This window comes from Caretta caretta, chromosome 2 (genome assembly GCF_965140235.1).
Source record: "Caretta caretta isolate rCarCar2 chromosome 2, rCarCar1.hap1, whole genome shotgun sequence".
NCBI lineage: Eukaryota > Metazoa > Chordata > Testudines > Cheloniidae > Caretta > Caretta caretta.
The window spans coordinates 114,574,089-114,589,286 of record NC_134207.1 but is presented as its reverse complement, the minus strand read 5'-3'; the positions used below and the strand labels follow the sequence as shown (position 1 = coordinate 114,589,286).

Sequence of the window (15,198 nt, the reverse complement as noted above, 5' to 3'; positions counted from 1 at the left end):
TGGGAAGCATGAAGACAGGTGAAATTCAGCATTGACAAATGCAAATTCATGCAAATTGGAAGGGATCTTTGAACTACGTGTGCACCTTGCTGTGTTTGTTCTAAGGCCCTTTCAGATCATAAATACCCCTCCCCCCATCCCCCGATCTACCTGTGGATCTCCATTTGTCTGTACAGAAAGGGAGTTTGTGCATCTGAGTGGCACCGTCTCCACAACCAGGCCCTGTGTGTAGTGTGGAGTTGGGGCAGACTGGGGAAGGAGTGGTCGGGCTGAGGGCAGAGTTTTGGAGGAGACATATCTTAGTCCATCCAGCCCCACAGAAATTAACCAGAGAAGCTGATCCAACCCCAGACTGTATTAACTGTTTTGTGAGTCGCCATGGGGAGCTGCTGGAAGCAGATTGCAAAGCCTTCGTAGCATGCTCAGGGGAGTTGGGGGGGTGCAGTGGGCTAGCATTGCTGCTGGGGTACAGGGTCCACTTGGATATCACTGGCCTCTCACAAAGGGTCTTGAGGTCCTCCAGGTTTCGAGGTATTTTTTTCCCTTCCCCTCATACAGGGTCAACTTGGGTCAGCCTCAGGGAGGAATTTCTTGTGGGGATTTCCACATAGAAAGTCCACTTCTCTGGTTTTCAACATGAAAGACGATGCTCCGGCTCTAAATTAACTGTAACTACTCAGGAAGAAGCCCTGAGTGTTACTGTCAACAGCTCAGTGAAAACAGTTGTTCAATGCACAGCAGCAGGCAACCACAGCAAGGCCTGCTCAGTTGGGCTCCTAGTAACTAAGGCAATTGGTTTTACAGATAGAATGTGGGAAAAAACTGCAGCAGCAAACATAATACATGATTTTTTCTGTGTCATATAATATGTTGCCTTTAAGGTCAGACCAAAGTCCATTGAAGTCACGGGGAATCTTTCCATTCACATCAGTGGATTTTGGATCAGGCTCATGCAGAGGACATGATGGCGTGGTATGAGATGTAAGTTTTATTGGCAGATGTTTGGGAGAGAGAGTTACTTTCTACCTCTAAAAGAGTGTGACACATTATGGCTGCATGCTGCAAGAGAGCACTTAGTAGATTCCTCTCACACATCCCTAGCATGGGAGGCCTCAGAAGCCGTTATTCAGCCCCATGTGGCTTGTTGCCAAATATCCTTCAGTTTCAGTTGTTGTATTCTACAAGCTAGATAACAAAGGTTTATTTGATTGTTCTAGTTCATCTCCCTGCCAGTGCTGTTGAGACTTCTCTCTGTTTTATTTCATACCCTAGACTAGAGTCCTACAACCCCCCTCAGTCAATAGCAGAGGTCCAGCTGTATAAGTTCAAGTGATTCTTGGATACATTTAAGTAGAAAAAGGTCTTCAGTTTGTACAAATTAATTTCTTCACAGTCCCTATAATTATGTCTTTTACTCAGAAATGTGTCCCAATTTTTCACATAACACCCAGTGTCCCAGGCAATTCCTTTGGGGGCACTCAATGACCTAGCTTTCCATTTCATCAGTGGAAACATTTGTTTTTTCAATAACAACAAATTATTTGTTCAAGCCATATTGCTGTACTGAGGAAAATGTATTCTGTGTTTATTAGGCCCAGCCATTCAGTGGGAAGAGCAGTGTTTTGAAGTCAAGAGAAAATCAAATGAATTTACAGCAGATACTTATCAAAGCTGAGTTTGTTTGTTTGGTGTTGTTTTGCTCAGAATGAAAGTTAACAGTTGTTGAGTGGCTCACGATAAACTCAAGCAGAGCCCCAAGTTACTGAGGGGGGAAAAAATCCTTCACTCGGAAAATCATGTTGAGTCAGAAGCTGGCAGCAGTGACGCCAGCACATGTTTTATTAAAAAGTATACTCTGTGTTCTGTGTGAATAGTTCATGATCCTAACAACACTTTGCCACAAAAGACTTCCAGTTTTTTTTAATTTTGAAAGCAAGATTGCCTTAATCATAGGCAGATAAAGAGAGATCCTTGTGTATGTTATAGGAATGCTCTCTAGTGAAACTTGTTCGTGTACAAATGGCTTCTTCTTTTATATTGGCTTCTCACTCTGGGTGAGTGTATGTGTGTATGTAATTTTAATTTTCTAGTCTTTCTCATTCCTGAACTTGAATACACACTGCACATGTCCTTGCCATACTGAACACGTGCACATCCCTGTGATACACATGAAATGCAACAAAATAATTCTAAGTGAAAAAGCTAGAGAGAGAGACAGAGCCTTTCATCGCCATGCTAGTATCATAAAGCATGTTGGTGTGTTCACCCATTTTATGAACTCTATCTACAGTTTGTTTTCTCCTTTAGTAGCAATTTACAGTGGAATTCATATGGAATAATGGAGTACATTCACAAGAGTAAATGGGTTCAGTGTATTTATGTTTATACAGCAAATACCAAAGGAATGCACGATTGGCCACCTATGGCAAAGTGTGTCCTTACCAATGACATTCAATTAGCTTTCCAAATGAATTCCCTTGGATGGCTGATAGAAAGCTGACTTTAGTGATGAACATTAGTGATGGCCCATATACTGTGGTTGCTAATACTAGTTGTAAGGTCTTTAAAGGCTTTTCATTTTCACAGGGAAAAAGTATGCTCTCATTCTAGCTATTTTTAATATTAGTCTTTAGTCACCAAACACCACGATTCATTAAAGACAGTTATAAACCCAATTTTAACCTAACTGTGTTGTTATTCTGACATTTATTTAAATCAGTTGCATCTTTGTTTGGAAGCAAACTCAAAAATATATACTGTTATGCTTCTTGATTTAAAAGGAAATCTAATAATTAGGCTTGTATTGACACAAATCAGAATGTTGGCAAAAATGGGTGGAAGCAATGACTCATTCTGTGTTTCAATTAACAGTTTCTCAGTTTTACCTGCAAACAGGGAAACTGATAAAAATAATTATCACAGAGGGAGAGAAAATTATTTCATTCTGAGGTTAAAAAAGCCAAAATCACAGTGTAAAACAATAGTGGTGTGTTCTAATCTCTTTGTCAATGAAATGAATGAGCTTATTCATCCCTTTTCAGGAAACTTCACTATTTTTTGTTTTTGTTTTAATTTAATTTAATGTGTATTTTAATTAATATCTCTGCTTGTTGAGAAGTTTGTTTACCTCTTCAGTTAGGACGGCAAAATTTTAAGTGGGAAAACTAAAGCTTTTGCATTTTTTGCAGAATGGCGAAGGGAAAACTAAAATCTGTAGCATTCATGAAGCTCTCTCAGCTGTTTTATCAGATGGTCAGGTGTTCGGAAATACAGCTCAGGTTATAAAGACGATAAAATATTATGTTCTCCAAAATCTTTTATCAATTATTTATTATTATTATTATTATTATTTATTCAATTGTTAATGCTGGGAAACTTTCTCTTGAGTATGACTCAAACTTCATCTGAAATATTGGCATACTGACTGGTCTCCAGAACATAAGAGTTAAACTGTGACATTTTCATATTCTGTTAAAACAAGAAATAATGATTTTGTCTTTTTCCCTCTGTATTCTTTGTCTCTCCCTGGGATGCATTTACTATGCATGAACTGAACAAGAGCAAATTGTCTCTTTTACACAAAGAATTAAGAACTTGCAGTGCTTCTACTTTCCAAACATATTATGTAATTTGAAATATTTTTTATCTAATAACTTCTTCTTCTTACTTCTACTTACAAATGTAGAATCTTTTTGGTACATAGCTGCACTCAAAAACAATACAGTGTAAAACTTCAGAGCTTACAAGTCCACGCAGTCCTACTTCTTGTTCAGCCAATCCGCTGAGACAAACAAGTTTGTTTACATTACAGGCGATAATGCTGACTGCTTCTTGTTTACAATATCACCTGAAAGTGAGAACAGGCATTTACATGGCACTTTTGTAGCTGGCATTGCAAGGTATTTATGTGCCAGATATGCTAAACATTCGTATGCCCCTTCATGCTTTGGCCACCATTCCTGAGGACATGCTGATGACACTCGTTAAAAAAAATGTGTTAATTAAATTTGTGATTGAACTCCTTGGGGGAGAATTGTATGTCCCCTGCTCTGTTTTACCAGCATTCTCCCATATATTTCATGTTATAGCAGTCAGATGATAACTCAGCACATGTTGTTCATTTTAAGAACACTTTCACTGCAGTTTTGACAAAACACAAAGAAGGTACCAATGTGAGATTTCTAAAGATAGCTACAGCCCTCGACCCAAGGTTTAAGAATCTGAAGTGCCTTCCAAAATCTGAGAGGGTCGAGGTATGGAGCATGCTCTCAGAAGTCTTAAAAGAGCAACACTCCGATGCAGAAACGACACATTCCGAACTATTAAAAAAGAAAGCTGTTTTGGATTGTTATTGAGTAGAACCCGTCATCAGCATGGACATGTGTCCCCTGGAATGGCGATTGAAGAATAAAGGGACATATGAATCTTTATTGCATCTTGCCTGTAAATGCTGGCTACTACAGTGCCATGAGACCATATGTTCTCACTTTCAGGTGACACTGTAAACAAGAAGCGGGCAGCATTATCTCTTGCAAATGTAAAGAAACTTGTTTGTCTGAGCAATTGGCTGAACAAGAGTGAACTTGCGGGCTCTAAAACAGGGGTGGGCAACCTATGGCTCGCGTGGCAAACATGGCACGTGAGCCAATTTTTAATGGCACGCTGCTGTCTGCCAGACCCTGGCAGACAGCAGCGTGCCATTAAAATTACGCCCCCACCCTCTCCTTGCAGGGCAGGCAAGCTTCCCCCTCCCCCTGCCTCTTCCCCCAGCGTGCTGAGTTCCTGGCCCTCCTTCTCTCCCTCCCTGCAGCCGATCAGCTGATGGCCCTTCCTACGGAGGGGAGAGGGAAAAGCTGACCGCAGCAGGCTCTCTGCTCTGGGGACCTTGGGGAGGGGGGTGGAATCAGGGCATATCCCCACAGCCCCCTGCTGTGAGCCGCTCAGGGCAGGGGGCTGGGAGCACCCCCACGACCCCAGCCCACAACCCCAGCCCTCCGTCCTGACCCCTGCACCCCCTAACACACACCCAGCCCTCTGCCCTCACCCCCACACCTCCCACACACCCCAGCCCCGTGCCCTGACCCCTGCACCCCCCCACAACCCCAGCCCTGACTCCTGCACCCTCCTCACACAACCCCAGCCCCCTGCCCTGAGCACCAAACCGGAGCTCCTGCACACACACACCCCGCATTCCCACCTGCACCTCTCACACCAAATGGGAGCTGCCCAGGTAAGCGCTCCACACCTCCTGCCCCAACCCTGAGCCCCCTCCCTCATTCTAGCTCCTGGCCAGACCCTGCACCCCATCCTGCTCCTTCACCCCCAGCCCTGGTCTCAGCGCACTCCCACACTCATCTCAGTGCAGAGAGAGGAAGAGAATGGCTAGAACCAGGGAGAAGGTAGGTGCCTACTCTATGTGGACAGGGCCGGGATCCCAGACCAGCAGTGGGCTGAGCGGGGCCGGCAGCTGGGACCCTGGCTGGCAGGAGCCGGCGGACTGAATCCCAGACCGGCAGCAGACTGAGGGGCAGCGGGCTGAGCCGCTCAGCCCACTGCTGGTCTGGGGTCCCGGCCGCCGGCCCTGCTCAGCCTACTGCCAGTCTGGGGTTCTGGCTGCCAGCCCCTTGCCAGCCGGGGTCCCGGCTGCAGGCCCCGCTCAGCCCGCTGCTGGTCTGGGTGAACGGAACCCCAGGCCGGCAATGGGCTGAGTGGAACAGTGGTGTAAGATCAGCATTTTATTTTAATTTTAAATGAAGCTTCTTAAACATTTTGAAAACCTTATTTACATACGACAATAGTTTAGTTATATAATATATAGACTTATAGAGCGAGACCTTCTAAAAAAACGTTAAAATGTATTATTGGCTCGCGAAACCTTAAATTAAAGTGAATAAATGAAGACTCAGCACACCACTTCTAAAATGTTGCTGACCCCTGCTCTAAAATTTTACATTGTTTTACTTTTGAATGCAGTTATATTTTTGTCCATAATTCTACATTTGTAAGTTCAACTTTCATGATAAAGAGATTGCATGACAGTACTTTTATTAGGTGAATTGAAAAATACTATTTCTTTTGTTTTTTACTGTGCAAATATTTGTAATCAAAAATAAATATAAAGTGAGCACTGTACACTTTCTATTCTGTGTTGTAATTGAAATCAATATATTTGCAAGTGTAGAAAACACCCAAAAATATTTAAATAAATGGCATTCTATTATTGTTTAACAGTGCAATTAATTGTGTGACTAATCGCAATTAATTTTTTTAATCGCTTGACAGCCCTAATTAATGTTTTTTATTTATTATACAATCTGGAGCAGCAATGCATGGCCAGGAAACCAAATGAATATCTGTCTGTGTGTATTTGTGTGTATGTACACATGTACAAGAGATACAAAAAGTTCTGCTATTTTAGCCAGGCATGAATACAATTGGGAAGCTATTGTTTGAGTTTAATCTTAGCAGCTGTCAAATATCATCAAACCTTTAATATGTCAGAAAACAAACTTATTTCTTCCCTTTCGAGGTCGAATAGCGCTCACCATGGAAAAGTGGAGGGGACTGTGCAAGTCCCACACTTTCAGAAATGCCATTTGTTTGCAGTTACCAGGAATGCAGGCATCTTCGCAGTTGTTGTACATGGAAATGTCACATTAGATGTTTGAGTGAATTTGTAGCAATAGTGCACACAATTTTGCACATGTGCATTTCTTTGAAAATGTGGACCTTATTGAGTATTTGAATGATTATTATGATACAGTGTGAGTGAGTTTTGGTGCCAAAATTGTAATAATATTTTGCTCTGAAACTAAAGACACAAGTAAGTGGGTTAAGTTCACATTGCAGTTTGAAGCTGACATGAGACTGAAATGATACAATCTTTCAACATGGAATTTTGTCTCCAGCTGTCTAGCCAGGGGGATGGGTTAGGGAGCTAGCACTTGTGCATTCTCGAATAACAGAAGTCAAGGAGGATTCAATGCCTTAACATTCATCAGTGAAATAACTCCATTTACTCAGAGAGAAAGTGTTTATGTCAACAAAAATGGAAACATCTGAAAACTACATACAGCACGGGGGAAAACAAAGGATCTTAGCATCCAAGTGTGTGTGGCAGTCACTTTAATGCACCATAACCCTCACACTGACATTCTTCTTTTCTCCTAACAAATGAATATAAGCGGGAGCCTATAAATGTCCATAGCTGCCGGAGGGTTTAAAACCAGGATAGTTGGAAATGCAACCAAATGGAAATGTTTATCTCTTTGCCTATTTAAAAGAGCTATTAAATGTTTAATACAAGTGCAGGAGAAATCATATGAGATGGTCAGACATATGGCCGAAAATGCCCAGGTGTATATGCTATGAGTAAATATATTCTTTGAAAAATAGCAGTCCTGGATGGAATGCACTGAACTAAGATCCTGACTACACACAGACTTTGCACCAGTTTTATAACTGTTGGGTTAGGGGTATGATATTTTACTTTTAAAGTTATACCAGTACAGCAGCTAGTGTGGATATCATCTGTGTAAAGGTGCCTTATACCAGAATTGCAGAGTTCTCCTTCCCATATAAGCATAAGTTATACTGGTATAAATCACACTTATGCTAGAATAACCGTATCCACACTAGGGTGGGGTTGTACTGCTTTAACTATACCAGTATAGTTAAAGCAAGAGGTATAACTTTTGTCTGTAGACAAAAGCCCTTAAATGAGGAGAAATATGGGAAGACTCACTGGTATTGTGAATCCTTCTTGCTTTCTATGTTCGTAATGCTGTCAAAACAACAATGGCTCACTTAAGTGAGGCCTCTTGTGCTCCCGTGTTCTTGTCCCTTGCTTTCTGCATTACCCTCAGTATGCCCAAATACTCCTCAGCTGTCATTCATTGAGGCAGTTTGATCCAATGGAGAGAACACTTAGAGACATGGTTCGCTTGCTAGTTCTACCATTAATGTGCTTTGTGACCATGGGCAGGCCACTTCTTCACTGTGCATCTACTCTCTCCCACCACCTCTTTGTCTTAACTGATTGTAAGCTCTTCAGGGTATAGACTGTCTCTTACTGTGTGTCTGTAAAGTGCCTAGCACGATGGGGTCCTGATCTTTGTTGAGGCTTGTAAGAGTTACCATAATACAAAGAAATACTAATAATTTAGGCAAGTATAATATTAAACAAAAACTTGCCTATAGTCTAAGAAAGTAACTTACGAAATCAAACTGAAAAGGATAACGTTTTGCAGACCAAAAGAAAAAAAAATATTTTATTAGAGAAGAAAAACATATGCATATGGTTATTAAGAATGCAACTGAATGAATAGTTGCAAGTTTTCTTTCTCGTGCTACAAACTAATGACCCACAATTCTCCTTTTTTGTTTTACTGTCAATCCTGTCAACCCCTTAAAAATCCAGTGTTCTTCTCAACTGCCATTAAAATGAATAATATATTCATGTGATTAAATTCAAACCATACAAGGGGGTGAGAGAACCTGGATTTGTGCAGGAAATGGCCCAACTTGATTATCATGCACATTGTGTAAAGAGTTGTCACTTTGGATGGGCTATCACCAGCAGGAGAGTGTGGGGGGGTGGAGGGTGAGAAAACCTGGATTTGTGCTGGAAATGGCCCAACCTGATGATCACTTTAGATAAGTTATTACCAGCAGGACAGTGGGCTGGGAGGAGGTATTGTTTCATATTCTCTGTGTGTATATAAAGTCTGCTGCAGTTTTCCACGGTATGCATCCGATGAAGTGAGCTGTAGCTCACGAAAGCTCATGCTCAAATAAATTGGTTAGTCTCTAAGGTGCCACAAGTACTCCTTTTCTTTTTACAAAACAGGTAGTGGCTTTTTGGGGAGCATCCAGATACAGCTTAAAAACAGGTCAAGAACAAAATAAACAATTTCAATGAGAGAATGGGCCAAAATGGCTTTTATCTGTGTCACTCTCCATCTAAAAACTTTGGTAAAATAGATAAAATAATATAGTACTATATAGTATAATAATATAGTAAAGATAAAATAATAGTACTTAGGACTTATGTAGTGGTTTTCATCCATAGATCTCAAAGTTCTTTATAAAAATGGGCAAGCATACTTACCCCCATTTTACAGATGGGGAAACTGAAGCACAGATGTAAATGAATTGCATAAGACTCAATAGGAGAGCCAAGACTAGAACTCTGATATCCTGGCTCCCAATGTAGCACCTTCTCCACTGGGCCTCACTAAATCCTCAAAATAGAATTTGATTTCCAACCATTCTTCCCGTCTCAAAATGAAAATTTTCCACTTAGGTCATTGCAAAACCATGACTAAAACATAATACCCTTGGTACATTGCTAGTTGTAACCATTTGAATGTTCGAGCAAAGTCTCAACATTGCCTGTATGCATTGCTCAGATTGCTACAAAAAGGAGAGGGGTACTTCTTCCCACCTGCTCCTTTTCTCCTTTAGTAACTATTCAGCATGAGCTTGTTCCAGCAGAAGACTAAATTCACGTGACAAGCAGCAAAAGCCCCCATTTAGACATTCTGTGGCTAGTTACGCAAAGTGAAAACCCTTTGATGTACCAGTATCAGGGAAAATATACAGGGTTGGTTGGTTGGTTGATTGTCACAAGAAAGAGAAAGCTTGGTTGCCAGCTCAAGAAGCTTTGTGTTCCCAGAGTGTTTGTGCATGTTTCTTGTATGACCTAGACAAACTGTTTGTTTAGTTACATAACATAACGCTTGTCCTATTCATATAGTTAGGGAGATCTCTGAATCAGATCCTCATTGGTACTTAGATTGGTACTTAGATCCCTAAAGATCCATTGGTACTTAGTCCCAGTTTTACATGAGTAAATCCCCAGGGTCTAGTCCCCTGCTATAAATACCTAAAAGAGTCATTAGAGCAGGGAGGACTGGACTGGACTCTGTCTCCCACCTCCCAGGTTGGGTGCCTGAAATACTAGGCAATGGAGTTATTCTCTTTCTCTCTGCTCCAGTGACTCTGTAAGTAGCAATCCACAATGGAACAGCTTCAACAGGAGAGACTGAAGGAGCCCAACATCAGAATATCCCACAGCTCAGTGATTACACCCCTCTCCTAAGAGGTGGGAGACCCCTCTTCAAATCCTGTTTCCCTCTCTGCCGGAGGGGGAATTGAACCTGCATTTCCACACCCCAAGGGAGTGCTGTAATAACTGGGCTAAAAGTTATAAGGTGAGCACCTTCTTCTCCAGCCATTTTGTGTGGAGTAAGGCAAGCGCCAAATGCATTTTTCACAAGAAATGACTGAGGCACCTAGGCCACCTGATTCCAGGAAATAGGTTCCTGGTTGTGAATCACAAGCAGAACTAAGTGCCTCTCTGCAGCCTGGATTTAGGCACCTAACTCTGTGAGAGGGGTGGGGCTTAGTTTACATTTCTCTTGTTGTCATCTTCCATTGCCTAATCTGTGTTCCCTGTAAGCTGCGCACTGGAGCAGCCCTGCAGGAGAGAGTCAAGGGCTGCCCAGCTGATCAGGATAACACACCCAGCCGGGCAGCATGTGTTCAGGTGCCCGTCCCCCACCGTTGCTCCGTCCTGCAGCTGCTCTCGGGACCATCCTGCTGGCTGTGCAGTGGGGGAGGGGGCTGATGTCCGGGCATCCCCCTGTCCCCCCAGCCCCTGTACCCCGTCTCCGCAGGGCAGAGGGGCCACAGCTTGGCTCAGGACTCAGAGCTGCCAGGAAGGGTGAGTGGCTGAGTGCCTTTCTTAAAGAGACAGTGCCCTGTTGTCTGAGATTTCCCCAGCAACCAGCTCACACAGTCAGTCTCTCTCTCTTCCGCTGCCCACCTACCCCATCTCCGCAGAGCGGGGGCGGGGAGACAACAGGGCTCAGGACAGAGTAGGAGAGCTTTCAGTGAGTGTCTTAAAGAGAGCGTGCAGGGTGTCTCTCAGAAACTTTCCCAGCAGCCAGCACACATGTTGTGTGTGTGTCTGTCTCTCGCTCACACACACACGGTGTCACACACACTGTCTCACACACACTGTCCGTGTTACACTGTCTCTGTCACACTCTGCAACACACAGTCTGTGTCATACATACTGTCTCTGTCACTCTGTCACACACATAATGTTTCATACACGCACACACAAACACTGTCTCTGTATCACACACACACACATACACTGTATCAAACACACACTGCCTCTGTGTGATAGTCACCTCCCAACACATATTTGTATTATTGTTGTTGTTACTTCTTGGTACTTCCTGCAATGCACATATATTCTCTGTAATTTTATTCTTTCAAAGTGTGTTATTTTAGTGTTTTGCCTGGTCTATGCATGCCATAATTTTTATTTCTCTTACACTTAAATTTAATTCCTCGAGTAGTGAGTTCTAAAATGCCTAACCTGCCCTGGTTGGAGTAATTATCCCCATTTAACTTTTAAAAATATATATATTATATCTAGGTTTTTTGTTTTTACTGGTGGTGCACATCTGCACATACCTTGCTGCACATAACAAAATATATTCCACACATGGACAGAAAAAATTAGAGGGAACATTGGTTGCCTTGTTTAGGTGGCTCCCTGCCTAGTGTTCTGGTTTTTGTGGATCTCATTCTTAGGCACCTATCTCTTCTCTATCCCTTTGTGGATTTGGGCCTCTGAGACTGTTCTACTGATTTAAAAACACTCAGGCTGTAAATGATATATCCCTTATATATATAACTGATATACCCAAAACACACAGCCACCTAACAAAACTAACAGCTTTTCCCCCATAGCCACGAGATGATATGAACTTTTGCTAACCTCAGAGCTGTGAAATATAGCAGAGTTCATGGGGAAGAGGAAACACCCTCATTAAATCTTTTCCCTGACAATTGACATTTAGTGTGCTGTCCCTTTAAATATCTGGCAGCTCCCCAGATCCCCATGGTATTTACAGTGGACATCTTGGATCAAAAGGAAGAAATGCCGTTGGCTATTTCTGAAGCCTTAAAAGCCTTATTTTCGTTATGATAGCATTTATAATGCTCGCGTAGGCTCTCCCCATGCCACGTCAGTGCCAATGATCTTTTCAGAACTCTTAATTCACTTCTAGTAGACATCTTGGATTCTACAATTACTGGAAGGAAACTTCCCCCACGCCCTTCCCACAAGTTGGCAGAACTGCTAGTAGCATTAATCATGTATATAGTGCTGTAAGGTGAGCATGGCCTATTACATTTCATTACAGGCAGCTGGTTTGCAGTCAGTCACTGAGAGGTTGGTTGATCATTGTGCAGTGGCTGGAATGCTTCCCAAAATACATGCGTTTTCAGGAACTCCTTAAATGAGAAGCGAGAGGAAGCTTGTCATAGATGAATTAGAAGATGACATTTATTGCAGACTCAGCAACCAGGGTCAGTGCAGTTCTGCCTTGACGAAGTGAAAACATGGTTCTATCTTGTAATGTAGGTGGGACCTAAACATGCCCCTGAATGTAGCATGATTTGGGAACGGTAGTTAAATTGCAGTTCTATTCCCTCTACGCTTACAGGATGGGATCATTTTTAAACTGAGTCTGGGATGCTGTAAACAGGTTTCCCAGCATGCTATTTCCAGAGGGTGAGGCAAGTCATCCCATTTGATTATGCGGATTTGAGTTACACAGATCATCCCAAAATCATATGAATAAAATCTTGATACCACATCAAATTGTCAGGTATTCTGTATATGCTGAATGTTTACAGAAGGAGGGAAATGTAGATATCTCGGAGAACTTGAAAACATTTCACTCTTACTATTTTTTGTACCCCTCCAGTTGTAAAGCTAGGCTCCCTTAGTACTGTTTGTACATCTATACAGGCCTGGGAAGGAGAGAGAAATTATAACAAATACATTTTAGAGACTGCTGCAAATAGTTTTTCCATCTGTAATAATGTCACACTTGGAAGCCCCAGTGTCTCTCAATCTTCCTAGGCCATTACAAAAAGTTGGCCTGTTGGGAAGGACAAATTCCCAGCTGTGCATTGAGATTTTAAAAAAAATAAATTCAAAATCTAGCACTGAACAAGATAATAGTTAGCCCTATTGCTGGCCCAGAATCCTGAACCTGAGACCAATGTAATTTTGAGAAGAAAAGGAATAATTTTCTGTGACTAATAGCTTTAAAAAAAACAGTGGCTGTTTTGCATCTGTTCAGTGGTTTGGAATGTTGAAGTAGTCCCAGTGAAGCTGGATTAGTAGGCAGAGAGCAGGTGATAGGGTCAAAAGTGCATCATGGCTTCCATTTATCACTCAGTTTATCACATGGATATCACTCATGGGAAAGTGGCATATATGTTCATGCTGTACAAGCATAAGTATTTGTAAATATACATTTATAAAGTGGATGTTTAAAAAAAATCTAACAAAAGTTCTCAGTCAGAAATATCTGGGAAGTTCCATTTAGCTTCAAAGGCATCAGGAATTGCAGTGTCTTGCAAAGTTATTGAGTTGGAAAAATCTTAAAAAACTGGAATCTTGAGAGAAACAAGGCTGGGACGTCTGCATGATTATTTCATACTTTTTGGCTCTTCTGATTCATGTCTAGCATTGAACCTCTCCCCTTCCTGCCTCCCTTAGCCTCAGGAGGCTGCCATGACCTTATAACCACCCATGGTTTCCATGTTACTGTCAGCATCCTTACACTTGACTGATGAGAAGTATGTGATTATTCAACACATCATAAAAACAGCTTTGTCAATTGAAGGAGAGATCTGGAATATATTTATAGAAATCTATAAACAATCATTTCAATTCTGCTATTCAGTGCTGTGCACACATTACCTTATGAGCTGTTGAGCTGTCAGATTTACTTTGATTCTTTCACCTCTTTTAAAAATTACCAAGTGCTCCGCTGTATTCCTAACCAGTTTGTATTTCATAACATTCTGTTTATGGAGACAATTTCGTTTTTGAACTGCACTAACCTAGAAGGTTTTCTTTGTATGGTTACACATCTTTTCATTGATTTTTAAGAGGCTTGACATGCCATGATTCACTGACCTGCCCTGTGCTAAAAAGCTTCTTTAGGCAACTATAGCGCGTGCATCCGTTCATTACATTCAGCTCAATGTGTGCTTTAAATAGACAGCGGTGGGGGGAGTTGTGAAACCCTTTTGGAAAGATAAATAATGCAACAGTGGAACATTCATTGCAAAAGTCTGTGTGTTCTAGGCGCTAGTCCGGCTTTTTACTCACCATAGCATGATTTAACCACCTTGGAATCATCCCATCCAGGCTCTTGGGGTAAACCAGTTCTCGGTTGTACGTATACAATACCCAAAAGGACATAAACACAAACTGCAACAAAAGAATTTTTGTTGTAAAAGGCAAAGCAGGCTGTAGGAAAAATGTGAGCTTGCGAGATAAAACAACTGATGTATCACACAAATTACAAAGTAAAGAAGGGAAATTACTGCAAGTTGCGGTGTTCTGCTGTTGTTAATGCCATGTCAGACTCACCTTGCCTTTCTCAGTATTCTGGGGCATATGTCTATAAGAAACCCCTCCTCTACTGTATAAACTGCTGACTCTGAAATTTCCAGGGAACACATGACTATCCTTGAACCCTTCTTATTCTGCCAGTGGGATCTTGGATGGTCCATCATGCCAAAGGATTTGTTCTGCTCAGTAACAAAGTAAAAGCAGATAGTAGCAAGACTGATTGTCTAAATCTTGGCATGCCGGTAAAGTCTGTAAACTTCATTCCTAAGCTGTAGGTACAGGAGTAGGCTGTATCTTGTGCCCATCTGATCCAATAGGGGAGGATTTACAGTGGGAGGATTTAAGTGTAAGAAATGAATCCCAGTATCAGCTACTGATATCCAAAAGCTCATTTGTACTTTCTTGGCCTGGTTTTACATTTGAGCACAAGTTGTCCATATTATGGAAACGAGGGCATGAGAGGTGGGGAGGATTGTGAGTACTAAATATAGTGCACGCAGTTTACAGACAGATACGTCCTAGTGTTCAGCCCTTTTCTGTTTCATACGCAGAAGTGTGCATGGGAGATGTGACGACAGTGTTACAAGAAACTGATATGCAAAGAACGACTAGTAGCTGAGATGGCTTAGTCTCAATTGCAGGAATGGCCTCTCTTGATTCACCTGGCTGAAATGCTTGTGGACCCAGTTAAAGATGAATTTCACCTCTCCTGAGCCCAGCTTCTGTAAGCCCCTCTCAAG

General features: G+C 41.9%; 1 protein-coding gene across 2 annotated transcripts in view; it reads right to left on the bottom strand.

Annotated features, from left to right (window-relative positions):
• Window positions 1-15,198, bottom strand: part of ADTRP (androgen dependent TFPI regulating protein) — a 95,391-nt gene that overhangs the window by 65,114 nt on the left and 15,079 nt on the right. For both annotated transcript variants that reach the window (XM_048839862.2, XM_048839864.2), the window contains exon 3: window positions 14,213-14,314. In XM_048839862.2, the coding sequence (XP_048695819.1) occupies window positions 14,213-14,314 (102 nt within the window). The remainder of the gene's footprint in view (window positions 1-14,212; window positions 14,315-15,198) is intronic.